Raw genomic sequence first — 25,275 nt, forward strand, 5'->3', positions numbered from 1 at the left:
ATCATTTGAATAGATGATAGAGTCACACGGTTGAACATTATAAGGCACAAGGGACAAATATCTACCCTTGCCACCGAGTTCCTGCACGTGGAGGCAGCCGTGTGTCAGTTTCTTGGGTATCCGTCTAGATTTTTAGTATGTAAGGGAAGCATATTGTGTTAGTTCACTACTGCTGCCATAACATGCATACCCGGTGGTTTAAACAATAGGGATTTCTTTTCTCACAGTTGTGGAGGCTAGAGGTCCAAGATCAAGGTGTTGATAGGTTTAGTTTTTCCTGAGTCCTCTCTCCATGGCTTGCAGGGGATCTTTCCTCTGCACACACTACACACACACACACACACACACACACACACACACACACACCCGTCTGTCTGTCTGTGTCCAGATTTCCTCCTCTTATAAGAACACCAGTGAGACTGGATTAAGGGACCACCCTAATGGGCTCAAACATTAACTCCTTAAACTCCTTAAAGGGCCTGTCTCCAAATACAGTTACGTTCTGAGGGACTGGGGGCTAGGTCTGTTGATTATGAATTTTGGGTGGGGGGGGGACACAATTCAGCTCATTACACGTCTGTGTGTGTGTGTGTAGGTATTTACAAAATGTATAATTTTGATACTTGTGTAGATTTAACTGGTACCTTAGTGGTTTTTCTAAACTTTGAAGCATCTTTTCAATAACCTCTTTTTCAGCTAAATATTCAGGGATTAGATTAGTTGGCATTCCAGAGGTCTAGAGCTGGGCAGCGAAAAAGGATCAAAGGACCGAATCCTCGTGTGTGTAGACAGGCTGACGGAAGGGAGAGTAATGGAGCTTCACAGCGTGACTTAAAGGGACCCAGTGAACAGAGGCTGACCAAACCCAGTACTGAAATGGGACGAGAGGAGGAGGAACAGGACCTGACTGACTAGCTTCCTCCTTCACAGCAACGACAACTCGTTCACCTGACGGAGGAGCTCTTCAGACAGCAGCAGAAGGTAGCTGAAAATCTATGAATCTTTTAAGAAAGTAACACGGGCTTTGCCTGGCTGGTGTTACTTACACAAAGATGAGAACTAGGGAAAAAGTGAGAGCTGGGGAGCAAAGCAGGCGACTGCGGTGGCGGCAAGAGGGGCGGAGCAGCTGTGGAGCAGGCGGGAGGGAAGGACTGCGGAGCGCGCTGTCCCGTTCAGGGCCGGGCCCCAGTGTTAGGGGCCGGCGACTGCCGCCGTGATGACAGGTGCTTTCGTGCTGTCTGCGCATGTAAAGCCTTGGAGACAGAGTTCAGGGTTAAGAAAAAGGCAAACTACTGAACTTGGGAGGATGGACAGATGTACACTTGCCAGTCGATGTAGCAATTACAATGTGCCGCTTGGAAGATGGAAAAGTGCACATTCCTCAGTGAATTACTGCTTTTGTGACCTTCTTCCCCCTTGGGGAAAACTCCCTAGTTGAAGTTAAAACATCCTAGATGGTCCTCATGTTAAAACCTGGCGTTTTACATTTCTATAAAACCTTGTGTAAGCTTTCACTTCAATAGCATGACCCTGTGATGCCAGTTCCATCCACAGTGCCAGCGGCTTGTGGGGCAAGGAAGCGTTAGGTAGAAAAGAGGATCTTTGTAGTCAGTGGATTCTGAGAAGTTACCACTGTGGACTGTCAACCAGGAAGTGCTGTCGTGACCATAAAGTGATAGGACACGGGTGTAGCAGGGTGGAGGAGAGACCAAAGGTCTCCACATACATGGAGAACGTGGGCACCACCAAAGCATCCTAGGCAATGGAAGAGGACCAAACCCGATTTGTGCATTCTATTTGGATCACTTCGGGAGTGCTAACGTAGATTACAGGTTTAATACTGACTTGCGTGTGCTCAGTGGAGCCTGATGCCCTGGGTGCTACTGATGTCCCCCAGTTGGTCTTGTGTTCCAGAGCTTTAAGTGACGGTCACCTACTACCAGATCTGAGTTTTGCCGGCTCTTTTGCCGTTTTTTTGTTTTGTTTTGTTTTGTTTTTTGCGGTACGCGGGCCTCCCACTGTTGGGGCCTCTCCCGTTGCGGAGCACAGGCTCCGGACGCGCAGGCCCAGTGGCCATGGCTCACGGGCCCAGCCGCTCCGCGGCATGTGGGATCTTCCCGGACCGGGGCACGAACCCATGTCCCCTGCATCGGCAGGCGGACTCTCAACCACTGCGCCACCAGGGAAGCCCTTCTTTTGCTTTTTTAATGGTCAGCGCCTGGTTTTCCCCTTGTACCAGCCCTGGTTCCATCCTTTGGGCTGTCCTATCCGTGTGCCCACAGGCTTTCCCAGCACGGCCCTCCTTTGAGGTCCTACCCACTCCTACGCTCATCACTGAATCTGCCTTCATGCTCCTTCAGAGGCAGTCATATGTGAAATCTGACAATTAACTACACTGATCTACTCCCATGGGGCCTGTGTTATTCGTTCCCATCTCACCATCACAAGCCTGGTGCCAAGGCTGTTTGCAGGGCACTGCTGTTGTGTGGCTGAGCTGGGATCCAAACCATCTCCATGCTACAGCCTCCTGAAGCACCACGCCACTACTCCTCACTGGAGCATTGCCACCCTCTGCACTACATGCTCATTGAGGGCAGAGCAAACTGTATACAGTAAGTACATGTGTGGGTCTCTCCAATTAGCATGGCGGACATCACTCCTGGATTTCTAGCTGAGTATCTCTTATTCTGCTCCGGCACCTAAGTTTGAGGCGATTTGAATCCTGTAAAATGAGTTGCAATATATGTTAATATGCAGACTTTCATTAGGGGAAACAGGACTAAAATGGTAGTAGTAGTGGTGGGGTGAGTAGCACTTAAAAAATTCAATATTGGGACTCCCCTGGCGGTCCAGTGGTTAGGGCTCGGCGTTTTCACTGCCCGGGCCCGTGTTTGATCCCTGGTCAGGGAACTAAGATCCTGCAAGCCGCGCGGGGTGGCCAAAAAAAAAAGAATAAAAAAAATCGATATTAAACTTTCATAATCTTGGACAAACATCTTTATTTAGGAAATCAAATAAATATGGTAAAAAATTATGCTAGCAACTTCACGCAAAGATACAGGACCAAACTTAGAATTACTTGCTCAGGTTATTCAGAATGGAACAAAATTCTTCAGGTGCTCACTATTAGCACAGAAAATAACGCGGTTATATTACTTGCTTTTCAATGGACATTTACTGGTTTACTGTAAGATCCCACGCTCTTACAGTACAAAAGAGAGGCCACTCCTGCCCCCTCCGGTATACAGCCTAAGTGGCCAAGATGGCCAAGAGCGCAAGTGTTAATGTGATGCAAGCTTTTCTTTGTTTACAATTCTAAAACTGCCTTACAGCTGTTTACTAGTACAGCTATCAACGGGTTCACTTAATCTTTAGTTTACTGTCTGAGGGAAAGGAAACATAAGAACATAACCTGTCACTTTGGTCCTAGCCTCCCACTTGACAAACATGGATCCAGGATTCTAGGGTTACAGCAGGATCACTGTTCCCAGTCTCCGACAGGGGCAGACCTGTGGCACTTGGCACTGCAAAGCTGTCTGCTCTGGCTTCTTGGCTTCTTAGTGTACATATACTACTTCTGTGTATACTACCTATACCTTTTCATAACATCTCTAGATGTATAGATGAACCCATGTATGTGCTATCAACTTCATTCCCTACTGCAGAAGCTTTTGGGTTTAAATCTGCCTCTACCAAATCTTGACCATGACATTCGGTTCAGGATTGTTACAACAAGATCAAGCTATCTGAATAAGGAAAGTCAAAAGCTTATTCTCAATTTTTAAAATAAAAATACTTCAAGCTTACTGATAAAGAGCTCTTCATAAATAACACTGTTCACAAGCAAATAACCATCTGTTGATAATCATAAGAAACTGAATATGCTATTTTTAAATATAAAAGCAATTTCATTAGGTTTAGATAAATTGAGACTACAACTAAAATTTTTCCATGCTGTTTAATCAAGTTACTTACAATGTACACATTCCTGAGTACACCCCATTGTAGTGACACTGTTTACTTCTGAATTTTTTGCATTCAGCTTAAAAGGTGTTTCTTCCCAAGAAACTGAACTTTTCTGTCAAATGCGCTTGATCGAATAGGAGAATTGGGTTCATAAAATGGATTCATTGCAAACTAGAAGAGAAGAAAGTATTAAGGTGAGCTTGTCAAAGTAAAAAGGCTGACATCATTAAGTCTCTAAAAGGAAAATCTTTTAAAGTTTTAAATTAAGTCATTAAAGACATTCAAAGCAAAAGTCTGAAGACCACATTTTTAAGTTTTAATGAAGATGTTCCACTGTTAAATATTAACAGCCCCTTAAGGAAATTTCTGTCTTGGTGTTTAAGGGAAGTACCTGTGGCAAAACCCATGGTGGCACGTATGGTAAGTGCTGCCTGTGTGAGCAAAACCAACTCCCGGGATCCACCGTGTGTGTGAAATACAACTAGATTCAACGTTCATTATCAAGATGTGGATTCATCCGGTAGGCCCTTTGGCTATATGAAACACACTAAAAATCTGATATGCTCAGAGTGGAGGAAAAGTTATACCACACTGCTTTTAAAAGTTACTCTTGTGCGGTAGTTTTTAACAATCAGGTTTTTAATACTCTCCTTTAACACAAGGTAAGCGATCAGTTTCTCAGATAATGTAATGAGTATATCATAATATGTGTGAGGGAAAATTAGTACTGGATGGAATCACAAATGAGGAAAGGAGTTACCAACTTTTACACCTTAATCACTTGATGTTGTCCATCTTGATAAGATGGCTAAATATTCTTATTTGCTACTTCTGACTAGGAATATTGATTGTTAACTGTGCTGATATGCAAAAAATCTTGTCCAAATAGAGAATGTTTAAATTATTAAGAATATACTGTCAGCACTGCAGTTTAACCACTCATATCTTATTACTATTTCATTTTTTCCAAATGAGTATCAAGAAACGCGTGTGGCCCCTTTCTCCTTGAGTGACTTTGATAATACATGAATCACTTCCTGTTTATGATCTACATTCATTGCACTGTAACTTACTTGTTAAGTAGATGGAAAACATTTTACATTAAAATTATGAAGCAACTTCCCTTATACAGACTGCTTCTGTCTCTCGCTTTAGGGTTCCCTCATAAAATCAACTATATGCACCAAAAGGGGGAGAATGAAACCGATTTAAAAATAACTACAAGTTGTTGTCCTGCATACGTGTTAAGCTGGTGGTAAAGACCTGCCTGGTGAGGGAGCTGTCGGAATGGTCCTGCTGGAGGAGAGCTCTGCTGAGAGGAGAGCTGTGCGGTCTAAGGGGGCTGCCTCAACAGGCCAGTGTCCTGCCAAAGTTGGAATCTCTTTTATAACCAGAGTTTACAAGGTACAGAACATACCATACCTTTATATATAAATCATAGACATCAGTAAAGAAGTTCTTTATCCCGTCTTCTTGCCTGATGTCATGCAGCATAATAAATCTCATATGTGAAATAATTAAGGTATAATCTTTAGAAATGAAAACTGAAAAGCGATCAGTCACAATATTCTTCAAATGAGTCACATGCAGTGTATTTTGCGATGGAAAAGGTGAATCCGTAAACTGGGTTCAAAGTTAGGTTAGTTTTATCTTGAAGAGAACATAATCTTTTTAAGTTAGAAAATAACTACAAAATAAAATCACCATTGATATGGTTCAGATAAACCTTAACTTTATATATGAAACTTGGTTTTAAAATTATCTGTTAAACAAAAGGTGTTTTTTCCCCCTAAAAAAAATAAAAGCTCCGTAAGTGGCAATGTTTACCTAATATTCTGCAGTCCACAGACTCAGAACCTGGCATCTAGGTCCCATGTTGGTCTAGTCTGTTACCCCAACCCTGTGTTAGAGCTCTTTATTAAACAGGTAAGGATATGACCCGCAGTGACGAATGCTGAAACAAACCACTCATTGAACTTGTCCACCGTCTTCAAGTACATGTTGTTTGACAGCCACATGTTCTCATCTACGAGGTCGAGAGCCGCGTGAGCTATGAACTGGTTCAGATGGCGGTGATCGTCCTAGGTGGCAGCGAGCAGCACCAGATTAACATTTCCTTACAGCGCCAAGACAGCCAGACTTCACTCTGCAAACGCTAGACACAGCTCTCTGGGGTGCGGGGGGAAGCTTTCTGCTTTTACTTCGATTATTGTCATGAGACAGAGGTCTTCAGTGCTTTCACATTATTTTCTATTTTCTAATCTGGTATCGAAAACTCAGTAAATAGAAACAGCCAATTAGTAATTGAAATGTGTCCAAGAAACTATATTTTTAAAATTTTGCAAGAAGGAAGTTACCAAGTTCTGTAACCATTTAAGCATGTGAAAAAAGGATATACTACATTAAAAGAAAAAAGTAGATCCTGCTTTTTTGTTTGTTTTTCTCCCCCTCCCCATTCCTCCCCTCCCCTCAGCTCAGATCCTGCTTTCAAGAAGCTCGCATCTTTTTAGAGGAGGAAGACAGGAAAAAAACAAGGTAGGCTGGGGCTAAACAGGTGGTGAGTACAGGCCTCGGGTGGGGCTGGGGGTAGGAGACGGGGCTTCGTGTGCGGTGACACCCGGTGAGCAGTGGAGACAGCCTGGCACAGGCCGTCTTGAGGTACAGGGAGCTCACATGGCAGGGCACCCGGGAGTGGCAGGCGGCCAGGCTCAGCCCCAGCTGCGTACCGACAGCGCCAGGTGGTCCTGTCAAAGCCGCGGGTGTTCTTTTCATGGACTGTAAAGGCCTAACTGAAGAAGGAGGGGCTGTCCCAGCAAAATGTGCAGAAGGAATTCATAACCTGGAATGCAGTCTCACTCCTGTGGAATTCTTACTTTCAAAATGCATTTTTCAAAGAACACCTCTGTTACAGGTTGAATTTGTGCCCCCTCCCCCAATCCCTATGTTGCAGTCCTAACCCTCGGTACCTTAGAATGTGGCCGTATTTGGAAAGAGGGTCACTGCAGATGTAATTAGTTACCATGAGGTCATGCTACGGTTGAATGGGTCCCTAATACAATGACTGATGTATTTATAAAAGGGGGGTATCTGGAGACAGTCGCACACCCAGGGAGATTGGCATGTGAGGACTGCAGTTCTCCTGCCACAAGCCGAGAACTGCCGGAAGCTGGGAGAAAGGCCTGGAACAGACCTTCCCTAGCGCCTCTGGACGGGCATGGCCCTGCTGACAGCTTGATCTCAGACTCAGGCCTCCCCAACTGAGACAAGACGTTTCTGTTCTAAGGCACACCGTTTCTGGTACTCTGTGACACCGGCCCTGGGAAACGAACATAAATAACTTCCTTGCTGAGGAGGCTGTTCCCGTGACTGGGCGGCCATGTTGCCCTGGAATCCCTCGCGTAGGTAAAGCATGTTTATACTTCACTCACGGCACCGTGACGAAGCTAATTTAATCCTCAGGGAAATGGATGTGTTTTGTCTGGCTCACAGTAGTGTCTTCCTTTACACTGATGATCAATCTTGAGACATTAGAAGAAAACTGTAGAAATGGTTTACGAAGGTAAGCGGTAGCAGGAGAAAGATCAAGTCACGTGACGCTAGTTTTACACGCACTGTTTTGCCTACCGCGAGGCCGCTGGAGTGAGAGAAACTGCCAGTAGCCGTATACCTAGGCTGCAGGGATGCCTCACATCCAAGTTTTAACGAGCAATGTGCTCATGTGAATGTGGGAAAATAATGTAGCAACACCTGCTAGGATAATACCTTGGATTTCTATCATACTTAGTGGCAAGATCTGAATAGTTGAAAAGCGTCTTGCACTGGACATTACACGTCACAACTAATTTCAAACATCAGTTCCTGTCTTAAGGGACTTTCAAGCCTATTTTTGGAGGTTGGGAGAAACATAGCATAACCTGTCGGCAATTTATTTGGAATGTGCACTTGTACAGGGAGATGGAAGGCACCAGCTATGCTCATCCCAAGACTCTATGGCTCTGTTTACTCTCAGTGGCAACATGTTCCTGAAGCTTGTTTTTCGGGAACCACTCTTGACAGCAAGAAGGTTGGGTGGCGTCACGGGAGAGGAGAGCACGAGGGCACCACGCGGCCAGTGGGTGCCACGTGGGGGTCGCCGAAAAAGGCCGCCGTCTCAGGGGCAGTAGAAGGACGTGTAAGTCGGGGTCTCTTTTAACCCTCCTGGGGTAGTGGATCTAGCACGGTATGTCCTGCTGAAAAAGGTGATTCACGGGGACAGAAGGGACTTCCCTGGCATTTCAGGGCAGCACCACCTGCTCCTGCAGAGCCACTGCAGGTGAGCTATGTTTCTATGTGCTCAAGGAGCCACCTTCACAGGAGGTGAAAGACGGAACTGATGACCAGGGAGAGGAGACCCAGGGCATCTGCTAGTGCGTGCTATGTGTGTGCTGAATTAGAGCACGAACAAACAATTCAGAGGATGCTCCTGGCTGGCTTCTATCAACCTGTGGGACTGCAGAGCAAGCCTCATTTGTGCTGGCTTTGTAGTTACCTCATCTGTCCAGATCTCTTGCAGTTCTAAAATCACATCACACCATTATCGTTACAACAACAGAACAATTGTTATGGAATTTGTTAAGGTTCCATACGCACTTTGGATTCTGCTTTTCCAGCTGGCAAAAACTCCATTTCAAAAACTGGATTATCATGGTGACCAACAATGACAAAGTAGAAGCTTCCAGACATTGTCTTCAATATATAGCTCCTAGTTAAATGAAAATAACACATATTTTTAGTACTCAATACTGAAAACCAAAAACCAGGAACTGGTTTTTGCCGAACTCCATTTTTTTTTTTTTAACTTAAACCTGAATTGCAGAGGAGGTGGCCCCTAAGCTCGGCATGCTTTCCAGTATGCCACCGTAGATACATGGCTTTTGGATGATACAAATTCTTTATCTGTGATATGTCCTGGAGAATCCACTACTACATTTTCATAGGGAAACTGGAAGACCTCTAATATGAAATCATAAGAACAACATTCTCATGATCTGAAAGTGTGGAACATTTAGGGTAAGCTGGCTTAAACTTGGACTAGATCAGTCAGCATTGGCACTAACACCTGGGTGTTGATGAGGAAATAACTGACTTGCCTTAGAAATTTTCAGGAAGGATGCTTCCAAAGAAGCTAAGAACCACTCTAGCGCGTGTCCTTTACAGAAAGGAGAGCTCCTAGAGCGGTCAGCTACAGACTGTGTGGTACTTGTATTCCTACCTGAAGGGTCTATGCTATGAATGTAACTCTGCACATAAAAGAGCCTGTTATATGCCTCTTCAAACACCATTTATGAGAGAGGAAGAAACAGTTTTGTACTCTAGAAGAGATGGAAGAAGTCATAATCCAAAAGGAAGACATTCTGAGTCATTAAGAGGTCTTGGAACGAGGATTAATAGGTTTGCTACAGGAATAAAACAGAGAAAGGGGGGGTGGGGGAGAAATCAGTGATTCTGGGCATTTAGCACAATCGAAATCTGGATGGATGGACGGACAGATGGGCGGATGCATTTATGTATGCATTTTTCATACAAGATCTTTGGAATCAGACCAAGCTAGGTTCACGTCTAGCTCTAGCGACATGAGCGCAGGCACGTGGAGACGTGGGGCCTAGGAAGGCCCCCTCATGGGGCGGGGATCTGCTTCACTGGGAGCGTACAGTAAGGTGTGTCTGAACCCAGGGCCCATCGAGCCTCACTGGGACTTCCATGCGACGACATCCGAAGACTTCGGAAATGTATTTCCTGATGAGTACAACATTTTGTAGAGGAAATCACGGCACGGCTGGCCCCTTTCACTCTGGAATTGGAAGCCCGTGACTGGAAGAAAAGGAAGATAGGAGACCTGTGGCATGATGAAGTGAGTCAGATTTAAAAGGTTATTTGGGGCAGCGGTTGGCACACTACGGCCTGCAGGCCCTATCTGGCCTGGTCCGTCCTCTTACTACCGTCTAAGGCTGCTCTTGCCCTACAATGGCAGCATGGGGTGGTCGCCACAGAAACCATCTGGCCCTTTACAGAAAGAGGGGAAAGATGAGAAAAAGACCCAAACAGTAAAACTGGACAACAAAGACGGGCAGGAATGATACAAAAACTCTGCAAAACTAGGAGAATTGGCAGTAATTCTCAAGCACAAGTGAGGGGAAGAGGGATGGGAGCCTGAAATTTTAACCAAGTAAACAATGACATCATTCATTCTTGCCGGAATAGGTTTCATAGCTGGAGTTTGCCAAGGGAAGGGCTTACTTTCTTCAGCACAAACATTTAAGCAGCAGCAGGGGAAAAAAAATACCGTAAGGAAGATGCTTCTCCCCCTGCACACATTTAGAAGCAGCAAGAGACAATGTATGTATAAGGAAGATTACCCTCCTCCCCGCCTTCCCCCAAACCCACTCAACCCTATACGGAGACCTGGGTCTGGGAGACAAGCACATCCTAAGAACAGCGTGAGGATAAACAGAAAGGCAACTGCAGGAAATACCGCATAAACGGTCGATCACAAACTGCTCAGCTACGCAGAACCAGAGCTGCCAATCGTGTGATTTCACACACAGCTGAAGAAGGTATGCAGCTCTCGATTCCATTCTGACAAGGAAAAGCTGAAAGGTGTAGTGGAAGAAAAGGAAGCCGCAGGAGAACATAACCGTTTTGTCTCAGGAAGGGAATGTCCACAGTCATTTAATACTTGGGGCTTCTCTGCCTAGGTAGTGAGCAGAGGTGAGACACGCTCTAGAATTCCGTGCTGTCTGATAAGGGAACTTTCCGCGAGGATGGAGATGATCTACACCTGCTCAATTTTTCCATCACCTAAAATAGGGGCCCTTCAAGTGTCTCCAAGGGCTTGAGGTTATGGAGGCAGTCACACAGAGCTTGGCAATGGATTAAACTGGGGAGCTGCGGGACGAATCTAGCATGTTTCCAAAATGTCTGGCTGAGGTGATCAAGCAGAATATCAAGATGATGAACCTATTCACTGAGAACAGAAATAAGAAAGAGAGGAAAGAGGGATGGAAATGAACAGGTCAGTTTTGAACGTGTGGTGGTAGCCAGAATAGCTCCCCCGAGCCCCACCAAGATGTCCACATCCTAATCTCGGAAACCTGTGAATGTTAACGTATTCAATACATGGCAAAGGGCATTAAGGCTGCAGATGGAACTAAGGCTGCTCATCAGCTGATCTTCAGATAGGGCGAGAATCCTGGGCTACTCAGGTGGGCCCAATGTAATTACAAGGGCCTTTAAAAGTGGAAGAGGGCAGGCCCAGAGCATAGTCAGGGGGAAGCGTGGCTGTGGAAGGATCGCCACGGAGCTACAACATTGCTGGCTTTGAAGATGGAGGAGGGCGTCATGCGCCGAGGAATGCGAGCAGCCTCTAGAAGCTGGAAAGGACAAAGAAACAGATTCTTTTTTTTTTTTTTGCGGTACGCGGGCCTCTCACTATTGTGGCGTCTCCCGTTGCGGAGCACAGGCTCTGGATGCGCAGGCTCAGCGGTCATGGCTCACGGGCCCAGCCGCTCCGCGGCATGTGGGATCCTCCCGGACCGGGGCACGAGCCCACGCCCCCTGCATCGGCAGGAAGACTCTCAACCACTGCGCCACCAGGGAAGCCCAAGAAACAGATTCTTCCCGAGAGCCTCCAGAGGGGATTTCAGCCCAGTGAGACCCATGTTGGACGTGTATGCTACAGAACTGTAAGATGGTAAATTTGTGTCGTTTTAAGCCAGTAAATCTGTGGTAATGTGTTATGGGCACAGTAGGAAACTAACACGTCAAAGTGAAAAAACCTGCAGGTATAAGAAAAAAGGAAATACTCCCGTAAGTGTCAGCAATAAAGGTAGAAGGTGCATTCTATAGAGACTGGGGACAAAATGAGTTTATTTTCCATGGGACGCGGGTTTCAGAGCCCTATGGCAAGCGGGGGGGAGGGCGGGCCATGGTGCATCGAGGTGAAGCCCCTGGGAGCAGTAGGGGGATGAGAGTATGGAAGAGAACAGCGGCTGGGGCTGGGTTTTTCCAGCAAGTATCCCCTACAGCTAACACAGCCCTTCCGCCCCCCTTGCCGAAAGGACCTGTGAGGAGGGGGCCGTCGCTTGGGCAGAGTGTGTGTGGGGCGCGAGGGACGGTGCTGGAATATAGGAGAGGGAATGCAGGAAAGAGAGGCGTTGTGGGGATTAACTCTCCTCAACAAGGACGAGAACCTTCTGAAAGTTCCAGTGCTGAGGCCCTCGGGGCCTGACTGATGAATGCTGTGTCTGGGTTGATGAACAGCACGTTTGTGAGAAGTTGCCATAGTTGTTAAAGTACCAATGAAGAAATCCTCCTTTATAAGGGCAGGACTTGTTGGCTGAAGGGAGGGGAGCCAGGACTCCCATTTGTGGTGAAAACAGCTGTCTGTAGTGGCTAGAGTGTCTTGAGCTGCTTTTGAGAGAGGTAACTAAAGAAATGCACAAGGAGCTCTGGATTTCCCTGAAAAGACCGTGTACAGGATGTAAGAAGGAGGGCACTAACTAGTAATGAACATAAAAATGGGACCAGAAACCTGTGAGGCTAGCATCAGAAGGGCAAAAGCCCAAAACAAGCTGAAATGTGTGGAAGGCTTTCAGGCTACCACAGGGAAAAGCAAGGGAGAAAGGTCAATTAGTTGAGGCACCTGGTACATAAATAACACGGGACACAGGTGTGCTGAACTTGGGTTTTCTCAAAGAATGATTTTCACACGGCAAGTGTGGAAGCAGTTAGGTTAGGCAGGCTGTGAACCCCAAGACATATGTTAAAGAAACAGTTGGGTTGACAGCTGACGGTGTAACTACTGGTCGGTGACGTTTGAGAAATCACAGGAACAGAAAAGAGCCAGTAACTGTCATTCCAACTCTGAGAAACAAAGAGGCTTGCCTCCTGGTCTGAGTACTTCCGAAGAGATTAAAACACCAACAGAAATAGGTATTAAATGCCTGTCGTCAGTCAGACACCATGCTGGGGGCTTTTATGACAAACTAAGTCATTTAATGTGAATCCCTAGACAAAAAGAGTGGGTTACGACTCACTCACTTGTTCTAGGAGAACAAGTTATGTCAGACCTACACTCGCTGTTGAGGAAGGGAAATACGGAGACGGTGAGTCACTTTCTGAAGTCCTGTAGTTATCTACCTAAGAGACCTGTAGCCTGGATGACAGCCTGTGGTACCCCCAGAGCCACAGCAGTGCCGGGGCCCGGGAAGTGCTCGTTCTCTGCTGAAGGAGGGACGGTGCAGGGCTGACTGGAATGTCAAAGTGCTCCACATCAGTCGACAGCATGGGGTCTCTAGGGAGCCTTTGAGGTTGACCTTAACCTAGTCCAGCCCAAGGTTTGCATCAGTAACTGAGATGAAGCCAATTTACCACACCCAAAGATAACAAGTTAAGGGCACCTAATTTATTAGAAGGCTAAAGTTAGGATTCCAAAGATCTCCACGGCTAGGAGAAATAGGTGACGTGAACAGGATGGAATCTAAAAGGATCTGAAATAAAGTCCTGTACTTGGGCTTAAATCAACCGCACGACAATAGGATGCGGGAAACCTAGTATAAGAGCAGCTAGCTCATCTATGAGAACCGGTTTTCATTTATTGCCAGCTAAATCGGAGGTGGCAATCTGATACAGTGGCCAAAAAAGCGAATGCAATTCTAGGCTGCATTAAGAGAAGATGATATCCTCATCACTAATAATACTATCTCTGCGGGACATGCTCAGTTCTGGGAATCACATTTTAAAATCATTAACTCTGAACTGTGTGTGCTGGGAGGAGGGAGGCATCTAGGCTAGGGAATGCTCTGGAAACAAGACAAAAGCTACTGAAGGAACTGAGGATGTTTAAACCGGGGGCGGGGGGAGACGTTTTTTGCGGGGACAGTGGGCTATGGTGCAGTCTTTAAATACGATGCTGTCTAATGGGAAGGGATTTGACTAGGGATGGCAAATGAGTTTTTTTCCCATGAGCCCATTCTAATCAACTAGCAGTGAAGGCCAGGAACTGGTGCTGAGAAAGATTCTGAGACTAACGGTGGTCCGGGGGAAAGACTGCTGTGATCAGTTACCCGCATCTGCTACAGGTTTGGGAGAGGGCAGTGCCTATGGGAGCGCCAAGTATTTGCTAGCTCTGAACTAGACAGACTTACTCCAAACTGTTACAGAGGCCAAGCCTAGGGCTGCTCCTTTGAGGTTACATGGAAAGACATTTGGGTCAATATAATTGAGAACTTTGTAATAATTAAAGAACTATCAGACTGCCTTGTGAAGTGACACACGCCCCCCACCCCGATCACTAGAAGTGTGATAAGGGGAAGCTGGAAGACCACTAGTAGTGCCAGAGTGGGAGGATGAACCCAATGAACTTAGAAGGCCCCTCCGAGACAACTCATGGATGCCAGTTCCAAAACCACCCATTTTTACAGCAAACCTCTTTACAGCCTCTATAGGGAAACTTCTGGAAAACTTCCCTATGCTCCCAACAGCAGTGGCTTCACTAGTTCCACAGACCTGGAGCTGGAAGACTAACCTAGTGTGGCACAAGACATGTCCACTGCAATAAGCAGGATGAATATCGTTGATCTCTAATAGGGTTATTTTTCCTATTAATATTAAAAGCAATTCCTCTACCTCACCATAAGTGAGGTTATGCTGGCTTTTGGACATTTAATCTAAATCTATTCAATTTGGGCACCAAAGGTTGGGGGTAAGAGGGTCTTCGGGCACAGATGTTTCTATTTAACAGTACTTGCAACATATTAACATTGTCTTAGAACATTTTTCATCATCTCACTATTTGCTCAAAAGCCTTAATGTTTCTCATCTACAGGGATCAAGTACCAGTATCAAAAATGTATCCCATGTTGCTCTGTAGAGCTTTTCTCAGCCTCATTGCTCTACCTTGGCTACAGTGGACTGGTATACTTTTTTTCTCCCCAACTGATCGTGTCCACTCCAGATTTATTTCTCTCTCCATGCCTGGAATACTCTCCCTGATTCCATGTGTAAACCTCACCCATCTTTCAAAGCCCACCCAAATTCCTCCTTCTCCAAGTATTTCCGAACACCAACCTACACGCTCTCTACCTCTTATGGAAGCCCTGTCACTCTTGATGCCTCTTAAATTCTCTAAGTCTTTCACCGCCAGGGGTGAAAATTCATTGTACTCATCAGTGCTGTTCACAAAACCATCACTGGCCCAATTTTGTCCTCATGGGGCTTAGATACCTTATACCCACAGCATGGGACTCTGGAGCCAGGCCAGATGCCTCACTGCTCTTGAAAGGGTCCTGATTTTTTTTATTAACTTTTCAGAGAAGTGCCCACTCATGTCCATCTCCAACCACTTTTTCTAAAATCTTTACCCAGTCTACAATGCATCTTAGCTCTTAGTCAATTCTCTGGCTGTAATGTTTTCATTATTGCTTCTCGAGAGACTGGTTCCTTTCCTTTCTAATTAGATTTAAGTATATGGGGGACCCGGCTCACCTATCTTCACAGCACGTACAACGATGGGTACTCAAAGTTTACCTCACTGGTTTTCAACCACGGGTAATTTTGCCTCCCAGAGTACACATGGCAGTGTCCGGAGACATTCACGGTTCTCAGAACCGGGGGCAGGGGAGTGCAGGTGCTACTGGCATCTATTGGGTAGAAACCAGGGATGCTTGCTCAACATCCTGCAGTACACAGGACAGCCCCACAACGGAGCATTTTCCGGCTCCAAACGGCAATAATGCCGCGGTCAAAAACCCGGGGTGAGCTGAATGACCCAGTGAAAGGTACAAGAAGCAAAGCCCCCGAGCAGGTGGACGTTTGCAGGTTGAATCGCGCTGTGGACTGGCCCGGTGGGTTGTGAAGAGCTCAGCCGGCCCCGGGGCAGAGGGGAGAGACAGGGCCAACACTCGCATCCCGTGGGGCCGCGGACATCCCCCAGAGTCCCGGAGCGCCAGCCCCCCACTCACTCCATTCCCTACCTGCGGCGAGACGCCGGGAACGGAAACGCCCAGTCAGTTCCCGCGGCCGAGACCCGCGTTCCGCAGCTTCCGTAGGGACTCCTCAAGCAGCCCTCGCGAGACTCTGCCGTTGCGCTCTCGCGATACTGGGCAGAGCTTCCAGTCGCAGCGCGGCGGCGCAGCTCCGAGCTCGCGCTGTAATGCTCCAGAGTAGGGCGGCTGGGCTCGGAGGACCTCGGGGAGGGGTGGACTCAGGTCAGAGCGGTTCGAACTCCGGCTAGTGCAGCGCCTTCTCTGGCCTTCTGTCTCCTGTCTCAGCCTTCCAGGCGCCAGTGAGAGTTCCGCGTGGGCCACAACCACGCCCACCTGTCAGAACCGCGGAGAAAGGAAGTGCGTGTCTCTGCCTGAGTTCTTAGTTCGGAGTTCTGCTTGTTCCTCCCGTTTTTCTGGAACAGCGGCAGGGCTCTCCGGCCAGGGATTCCCTTAGGCCTGGGCTTGCACCCCGGTCTCGGGGTCCAACTCCGGGCACAGTGGGGAGGGCTCGGGAGGAAGCTGACACCTGATATCTCAGGTAGATACATCTGCCCCCTCCTCGGGGCGGGCGGAAGTGAATCCTTTGTTTCCGTTAAACCGCCTTTGGCTTCCTTGGAGGCCACCGATCCGTCTTCAGAAATTCACGTCCCTCTGCCCGCCAGCTAACCCGTAACCGTTTTATCTTCTAGTCCACCATGCTCCCCAAATCTGACGTGTTGAGTCAAGATGAACTGCGCAAAAAGCTGTACCAGACGTTTAAGGATCGGGGTATACTGGACTCACTGAAGGTATCACTTTTAGGCATATCTCTTACATAAATTTTACAAGGGTAACCTGTAACAGGTAGTCCACATGTAAAGACATCCATGTCTTGGGTTTTAAAAAATAGCATGATACACAGATTGTATTGGTGAATTACACTGCTCTGTTCCTGTGTAACTGTTAAATCGTAAAACAAACACATTTTAGTAAGGTTAGTAAGTGGTTTTGTAATACTCATATTTGAACAGAGGATATTGTCACCACATAGAAAACATTAAGGGACTGCTTACTGTAGGAAAGTTGGGGGAATGAGGAATTTCTTCTTTAAAAAATATTGAAATGTATAAGTACTTGAGCAGCAAATATTTCTTAGTACACTTTCATGTATGAATTAACAGCAAGGAGTAGGATTAGCTGAAATGTGTTTTCATTACTGTATACATTTCAAAAGACCATTTTACACTTAAAATGGGAAAATTAAGGACTTTTTTTCTTGTCTCCTCCATTGTTTTTGTAACTTAAAAATACTTCAGACTCATCCGAAAAATACTTCAGACTCATCTGAAATATAGAAAAGCATACAAGAGAAGTCATCTCTAATACCAGTACTAATTGGCATAATGTTGTGTGTATTTGTGTATCCTCTTTAGTATTATATGGTGAGCATTTTCCTGTGTCCTTAAATGTGTCTTGAAATCCTCATTTTCATTGGCACCAGGCTCATCTTTGGATCTTTGGACATATGGGTAATTTATGCAGCATTCCCCTGTTATTGAACATTTAGGTTATACCCAGGTTTACACATTCCTTCAATTGCATCTCTCACTTTTTGCCTAGGATAGATGAAGTGGTATTAATGAATCAAAGGGCGTGAACATTTGTAAGGTTCTTGGTGTACACGTCTTGTTTTAGAAAGGTTGTAATACAACTGACCCTTGAACAACACGGGTTTGAACTGCTCAGGTCCACTTATTTGTGGACTTTTTTCAATAAATACCTAGTATAATACTACACTGTGGTTGGTTGAATCTGCTGATGCAAAACTGGCGATATGGAGGGGGCTCCTAACCCCCGGTGGTTCGAGGGTCAACTTCAGTTTATATTCCACCAGCAGTTTGAGAATGCACGTCTCTCTCCAGTAGTATGATCATGACGTGTTTTAAACCAATCTAAGACTGAGAAACTCTATTTTAACATCCTTTCTTTTATCAGTGAGGTTGCATATATTTTCTGGCCATTTGTATGCTTTCCATGGATTGGTGCTTCATGTTCCCCTTGTCCGTTTTTTTTCCCTAGGGTGCTAGTGTTTTCTTATTGATACGAGTCCTTTTAATGGAAACTTAATCTTTTTTTCTATTTTTGTGACAATACTATCTGTCTTCAATTTTAATTTGGCTCTAAAAATACTGAAGTTACATTTTTATGTGGTCAGGTCTATTGTTTACTTTTTTTGTGCTGATTATTCTCAGTCATTTTCCACTGGCAATGAATATTCACTTTTTTTAAGTTTTTAAAAAGGCTGTTTTTTTTTTTTTTTTTACAGTTAATTCCTTAACCCACCTGAAATTAGTTGTACATCACGCATTAGTCCACTTTCTTAGGCGGAATGGTTCTTGCCTCTGGGCATGGTGTTTGTTCTCTTACTGTCCTTTGGGTTTGGTTTGGTAGGGTTTTACTTCATGTCTATAGTCCAGTTGATAATGACCTATCATTATCCATTTGGAGCTATTCTTGTTAGGCTTTGGTATCAGGATTATTGCTAGCCTTGTTCATTTTACAGCTGCAGCCTATCCTAAGGAGAAATACTGTTTCTTGTTTGCAGCTGGCCATTCCGTTTGTTATTCTAGCGTGATCAATGGCAGGGGGGATTTTGGCAGGGGAGATTTTTACTTTCTCAGTCTGAACTAATTTACTTTGTCAGTTTAATGACCTGAGTGAGTTCTAATTTTTACAGTTGAAGTTTTGAGTGGCCTAATTCACTTTCTCTTTGGGTGTTTGGAAAGAATTTGTATTTATGATTAAGTACAGAGTCATATGGGTATCTGGTAAATGAAGTTTATGAAAAATCTTCTTTTTCCTTATTTTGAGTCTACTTTGTCAATTGCTGAGAGATGTGCTGAGGGTTCTGGGTCCCTAAGTCTTGTCTCTCCTACTTCCCCTTCCCCCACAATAATTGGCCTTCTTTCTTTCTTTCTCTTTTTCTTTTTTTTTTTTGAGCAGAGAAAGGTTTATTGCAGGGCCAAGCAAGGAAAACAGGTGACTCATGCTCAAACCCGAACTTCCCTATGGTTTTTTGGGGAGAGGTTTTCATAGGCACAATTTGGGGTGAGGGCTCTGTCCTTATTTCTGTCTTAGGGACGTTGCAAGCTTTAATTCTGAATAGATTTCCCTCTTGGCACTGGCTGCTGGAAAGCCCCCGGCCAGTTTTTGGATTCCTTCCAGCAAGTGCTAGATGGCATGCTTTTTGGGCGTGTCAAGATGGAAATTCATCTGTAATGTCATTCCACTGTTTGCTACTCTTCCTTTTACCCTGCTTAAATCCCTCATTTAGTTCTTAGCCATTTCAATACTTGTTTGCAAGACACCCTAAATCCTTTTGTTAATTAAGATGAATCTAAGTATATTTCTTCATTACTATGTTACAAATTTAATTAAACCACTAAAGTTTACTGGTGGAGGAGGCTTTAGTTTTCTCTTTTCAGTTACTTAACTGTATCAGATGAGGCGAAGCATATATATTCTGTTTAGTGTAAATGTGTTTTTTTACTATAGGATTTTATTTTATTTTTATTTTTGAATTTTTGAATCTTAGTTTTTTATACAGCAGGTTCTTATTAGTCATCTGTTTTATCTATATTAGTGTATCCATGTCAATCCCAATCTCCCAGTTCATCCCACCACCACCCCACCCCCTGGCCACTTTCCCACCTTGGTGTCCATATGTTTTTTCTCTACATCTGTGTCTATTTCTGCCCTGCAAACCAGTTCATCTGTATCATTTTTCTAGGTTCCACATATATGCGTTAATATACGATATTTGTTTTTCTCTTTCTGACTTGCTTCACTCTGTATGACAGTCTCTAGATACATCCACGTCTCTACAGATGACCCAGTTTCGTTCCTTTTTATGACTGAGTAATATTCCATTGTATATATGTGCCACATCTTCTTTATCCTTTCATCTGTTGATGGGCATTTAGGTTGCTTCCATGACCTGGCTATTGTAAATAGTGCTGCAGTGAACATTGGGGTGCATGTGTCTTTTTTGAATTATGGTTTTCTCTGGGTATATGCCCAGTACTATAGGATTTTAGATACACATATAAGTTCTGTTCTGTACTGCTAATATAGAACTATATATAGAACTAATATATTTTCTTTAGCTAAAGGATAGAAGAAAGAGATGTAACGAGAACTTCATTTGTTTCTTGTTTGTATTCTATTAATAACAATTCCTTAGATGTTATTTACTGCTGAACCCCATGAATCTAGGCAGTGTACTCTTAAGCTCCGCCCAATTGTATGTTTCAGATTATGTGCAAAATAAATTAGAACAAATATCCAGCAGTCTGATTAGGGGATTTTTTTTTAAAACCAAAATGAATAATAACAGTGGTATTATAACTTTGAGAAAATTAGCCACCTTGAGCCTAAATTCCTCATTTATAAAATAGGGGAAAATTATTATATTTCATAACATCTAGAATTGTAAGTAGTCCACGTGAAAGTGAATCTTAATAAGCCTTTTTTGGGTTTACTGATTTTTCTCTTGTGTATACTATTTCCCTTTTGGGAACCTAATTTTATTTTGATCAATATACTTGAATATATTTAACCCAGTATTATTTTCGTATCCTCCAACAATTTGCAGAGAGGTGAGGAAGTAGCAGAGTTTTCTCCTGTATTTGGTACCCCAGTGAAAAGTTGCTGAACTGGGCTCGTAGGGAAGTGAAGTTAGTCTCACCATGTTCCGGCTCACCACCAGCTCACTAGGAAGCTGGTGAAAGCAAGCTACTCTTTCTAGAACCCACTGGGCTGCTTGTCTCACAGGGTAAGACAGAGTGTCCAGGGGAAGGTTCCTAACTTGTGGCCATGGATTTAGAACCATTCTGGAAACTAAAGGAAGGATTCTAATTCATGTGACAAGTCTGTGTCCCGCCAGTGGAAAAAATCCTGCTGAAAATTTTTTTCCCCTCTTGTTTCATTTTGTATTTGATCTAGACGCAACTCCGAAACCAGCTAATTCACGAACTGATGCACCCTGTACTGAGTGGCGAAGTGCAGTCCCTGTCCATCTCAGTGGAAGGGAGCTCCCTCTTAATAGGAGCTTCCAACTCTCTAGTGGCAGATCACTTACAGAGATGTGGCTATGAATGTTCACTTTCTGTCTTCTTTCCCGAAAGTGGTTTGGCAAAAGAAAAGGTAACATCTTTGCTTTTCTCTGAATTTTCTGTTAACAGCTTCTCCCTCAGATAATAGCTAAGTGCTCCTTGGCTAGCTGGGTCCCTTTCTTGTTTATCTTTGAAATTACATCATGTGTTTGTTATAATGTGACCAAGGAGTATGAAATCTGACATTGTTACCAATTCCTTGGTATCTTAATTTGTCTTTATAAAATTGTAATGTTTTGGAGCTAGAAGTGATCTGACACTCCATGTAGTCTGAGGACACAAAACTGCCATTTGTGTTGAATGTCTGTTGTGAGGCTGGCACTGCTGGTCACTCTGCAGGTGGTACATGTATTACAGATGAGGATCCAGAGTCTGGAGAGGTGGGGTGATTTGCTCAAGGTCACATGATTTGGAAGTGGCAATGCAGGGCAGTAAATCTAGATCTACAGTGTGCCGTCTTCAGTATGCTACAGTCTCTTCAGATATTTGTCGTCTTTGTGATGACATGAGAGAAGTGAGGGATAAGTAACTTTTGAACACCTGTGGAGTTCTTGAATATTAGAACACCTTTTACCACTTTCCTAATTATTGTAACTATCTTTCCACCAACCACTGAACATACTAGTCACACTTGGTTATTTTAAAGGCAGATACAGCAAACTTTCCCTATTTTTTTTAATAGACGTAATTTTTTAGAGCAGTTTCGGTTCACAGCGAAAATGTGCAGAAAGGGAGATTGCCCATCTGCTCCCTAATCCCACATGGGCAGGCCTCCCCTGCTCTCAACATTTTTTTTTTTTTTTTTTTTTTTGCGGTACACAGGCCTCTCACTGTTGTGGCCTCTCCCGTTGCAGAGCACAGGCTCTGGACGCGCAGGCTCAGCGGCCGTGGCTCACGGGCCCAGCCGCTCAGTGGCATGTGGGATCTTCCCAGACTGGGGCACGAACCCGTGTCCCCTGCATCGGCAGGCAGACTCTCAACCACTGCGCCACCAGGGAAGCCCAACATTTTTTACTCTACATTTTTACATTCAGTGAACCTACATTGGCACATCATTATCACCTGAAGTCCATAGTTTACATTAGGGTTGAGTCTTGGGGTTGTGCCTATGTTTTTACTCTTTATCTTGGCCATAATTGTCCAGAAGTGTGGTATTCAGCTGTTTTAAGAGAACAGCAGTGTTATTATTGGAAAAACTTAAAATTTAAATATGCTGTATTTATTCATTAACAATCAGATTTTACCAGCATTAGGAATTCTTTGTTGATCCTTCTAACTTTCTAATTACATTTCACAATTTGGTTCTAGAATGAATAATGTGTCAATTATATTGTTATAGCAGTGATTATCTAGTTCCCACACTTAAAGGTTTCTATACGCTAAAATACTGTGCAGAATATTCTTTAATGGAAAACTAATTGTAGATGGTATCAGTGTTCTCAGAGTAGACACAGCATGTATTTCTATAGTATGTATTGTTTACTAAGAATACTCAAACTCTTTGACCACATGTATATGTAAAATAGTTTTAAACATTTTGTAGTTGTAAAGATAGTACAAACTTAGTTTATTTATATTTTGAAGCAATAGTAATTTAAAAATGTCATTGCAATTGAAAGACCCTGGAATGCACTCATATATTCATTGGTGCGTCAGATGTTTGAGTGTTTCTTATCTGTAAGACATTAACCATTTCTGTTTTTTCTGTTAGGCACATCATTTTTGCTGTGAATTATTTGGAGGTTAATTACGTGATCAAAAGAAAAATTTTATCCTTTTGACTTCAGCGTTTATTGTAACTTAATATAAGAAAGCTTACGTGTTACATTATTAGCATAGTTATAATCTTATTTAGTCTGAACCATGATTTTTAGTCTTAAATTAGGATGTTTCTGAATATATCACTTACACATTGATGTTAAAATCTGTGTACTTTTTTTTTTTTAAGGTATTTACTATGCAGGATCTATTACAACTCATTAAAATCAACCCTGAATCCAGTCTCTATAAATCACTGGTAGGATTGTTTCGTTTTTATAACCTGCTTTGGTTTGTTAATAATACCTGAATAGTTGAATAAAGGTAAAATATTTTCTTTTAACAGATTTCAGGATTTGATAAAGAAAACCATAAAGGTAGGAGCCTTCATCTTTGTAGAGAATAGGAACATTTTTGTTATGTATTGTTTTGTATAAAAGTATGAAACTAATAATTTTCAGGTGGAAGAATAGGGAATTTGAATTGAATCATTTGACTTTTTTCCTTGCTGACAATACCTTTTTAAATAGAACAATTCATCTGTTTTACAAATGTGGATCCTTTCCCCAAAATTTTAACATTTTAAAATCGCTATTACTCAAATGAGAAAACTAGAGACAGCATCAAGAGCCCTACGAATGGACTGAAAGCTGGTCTTTGTAGAGATACCCACTGTTTGGAACATTTGCAAAACAAAAACAAATAACATTTAGGCCACTATCTTTGTATCCTAGATAGGCCCCTAAGTACAATATATAGAGTATTGTATTAATATTGGCTTAAAGAATGAAATATCTGTTCAGTAATGTGCTTGTTTTTATTGTTTATATAGGCCTGATAAATTGCATTAATATTGGCCTTGATAATAACCTTCAAAGAGTCCATAACTACTCTGAGATAATAGACAATGTATATATTGGTCTCTGCCCCCAGTTCCTGGTACACAGCTCCCAAAATCCTTGTAATTTCCTAAGTGATAAGAACACAAGGAGCATATCTTGTTCTAGTATTGGTCTTTGACCTCCATTCTTGACACAGGTCTCCTGAAACCCTTGTAATTTCCTGGGTGACAGGAGTGTCTTGTGTTCAAATGAGCCAACACTACGTGGGTCCCTGGATGGCTCCTGGGTGAGGGCTGGTCACTGGAAAGACCAAGCCATGATTAGAAGCTTGAGGTTTTCAGCTTTGCTCCCCATTCTATTGAAGGGAGGAGGACTGAAAATGAATAATCAGTCATTTTTGTGAATAATCGATCATGAATGTGTGATGAAGCCTCCATAAATCCCCAAAGTATGGGGTTCAGAGAGCTTCCAGGTTGGTGAACACATGGAGGTGCTAGGAGATTGGCACACCTGGAGACGGCATAGAAGCTCTGGGCTCCTTCCCACATGTACCTCGCCCTGTGTGTCTGTTCTATTTAGCTGTTCAACTATGTCCTTTATCATATCCCTTTTTTTATATATAAGTGTATTTATTTTATTTATTTATTTTTGGCTGCATTGGGTCTTCGCTGCTGCACGTGGGCTTTCTCTAGTTGCGGTGAGCGGGGGCTACTCTTTGTTGAAGTGCACGGGCTTCTCGTTGTGGTGGCTTCTCATTGCGGAGCACGGGCTCTAGGCATGCGGGCTTCAGTAGTTGTGGCACATGGACTCAGTAGTTGTGGCTCACGGGCTCTAGAGCACAGGCTCAGTAGTTGTGGCACACGGGCTTAGTTGCTCCGCGGCATGTGGGATCTTTCTGGACCAGGGCTTGAACCCATGTCCCCTGCATTGGCAGGTGGATTCTCAACCACTGCACCACCAGGGAAGCCGCTTATCATATCCTTTAATAAACTGGTAAACGTAAGAAAGTGTTTCCCTGAGTTTTTTGAGCTGTTCTGGTACGTTAATGAAGCCCAAGGAGGAGGTTGTGGGAACCTCCTACGTATAGCCAGTTGCTCAGAAGCACAGGTGACAACCTGGGCATGTGACTGGCACCTGAAGAATGTATAGGTATGGTGGCAGGGGGTGGTCGGTGTGGGACTGAGGCCCTTAACCCATGGGGTCGGATGCTGCCTCCAGGTGGACAGTGTCAGAATAGAGTTCAAGTGTAGGCCATCCATCCGGTGTCGCAGAGAATGGCTTGGTGTGAGGAAAAGCCCCACACACTGGGTGACCAGGAGAGTCGGAAGTAAGTGTTGTGAAGTGTTCTGTATAAAAGTCAAGGGGCTCACAGGGAGGGGAGAGATGGGAGGGAAGAGGTGGTTTTTTCCGTACACAGAAGGAGGGAAGCTGAGGGTTTTTTCCTTTACAACTGCTGTGGGTGACAGGCCACAGGCTGGACTTGATGACGGACTTGGTAGTATGAACATACACGTTACAGGCAAGTTACCAGCT

General features: G+C 44.1%; 2 protein-coding genes across 5 annotated transcripts in view; one reads left to right on the plus strand and one right to left on the minus strand.

The window, feature by feature from the left end:
• Positions 1-2,925: 2,925 nt before the first annotated feature.
• On the minus strand, positions 2,926-16,134 carry TRAPPC2 (trafficking protein particle complex subunit 2). 2 transcript variants are annotated; one of them, XM_079909873.1, is made up of 5 exons: positions 15,978-16,134; positions 8,596-8,707; positions 5,899-6,047; positions 5,389-5,470; positions 2,926-4,137 (listed from the first exon to the last, which is right to left on the minus strand). In XM_079909873.1, exons 2-5 carry the CDS (start codon positions 8,686-8,688, stop codon positions 4,039-4,041), a joined length of 423 nt encoding a protein of 140 aa, XP_079765999.1. In that variant the 5' UTR covers positions 8,689-8,707; positions 15,978-16,134; the 3' UTR covers positions 2,926-4,038. The 2 variants fall into 2 exon arrangements, with proteins under 2 accessions (XP_079765999.1, XP_079765998.1); XM_079909872.1 differs by lacking the exon at positions 15,978-16,134 and adding an exon at positions 9,696-9,771.
• The window catches only part of OFD1 (OFD1 centriole and centriolar satellite protein), a 71,554-nt gene continuing 62,369 nt past the window's right edge, over positions 16,091-25,275 (plus strand). Inside the window, exons 1-5 of one of the 3 annotated variants that reach the window (XM_079909870.1) lie at positions 16,091-16,211; positions 16,679-16,777; positions 20,973-21,173; positions 23,091-23,159; positions 23,247-23,277. In XM_079909870.1, coding sequence (XP_079765996.1) covers positions 16,685-16,777; positions 20,973-21,173; positions 23,091-23,159; positions 23,247-23,277 — 394 coding nt within the window. In that variant the 5' untranslated portion in view covers positions 16,091-16,211; positions 16,679-16,684. Of the gene's footprint in view, positions 16,347-16,383; positions 16,528-16,678; positions 16,778-20,972; positions 21,174-23,090; positions 23,160-23,246; positions 23,278-25,275 lie in introns of those variants that run through there. The other 2 variants (XM_079909869.1, XM_079909871.1) reach the window with 2 other exon arrangements.

Source organism: Stenella coeruleoalba, assembly GCF_951394435.1.
Source record: "Stenella coeruleoalba genome assembly, chromosome: X".
Taxonomy (NCBI): domain Eukaryota; kingdom Metazoa; phylum Chordata; class Mammalia; order Artiodactyla; family Delphinidae; genus Stenella; species Stenella coeruleoalba.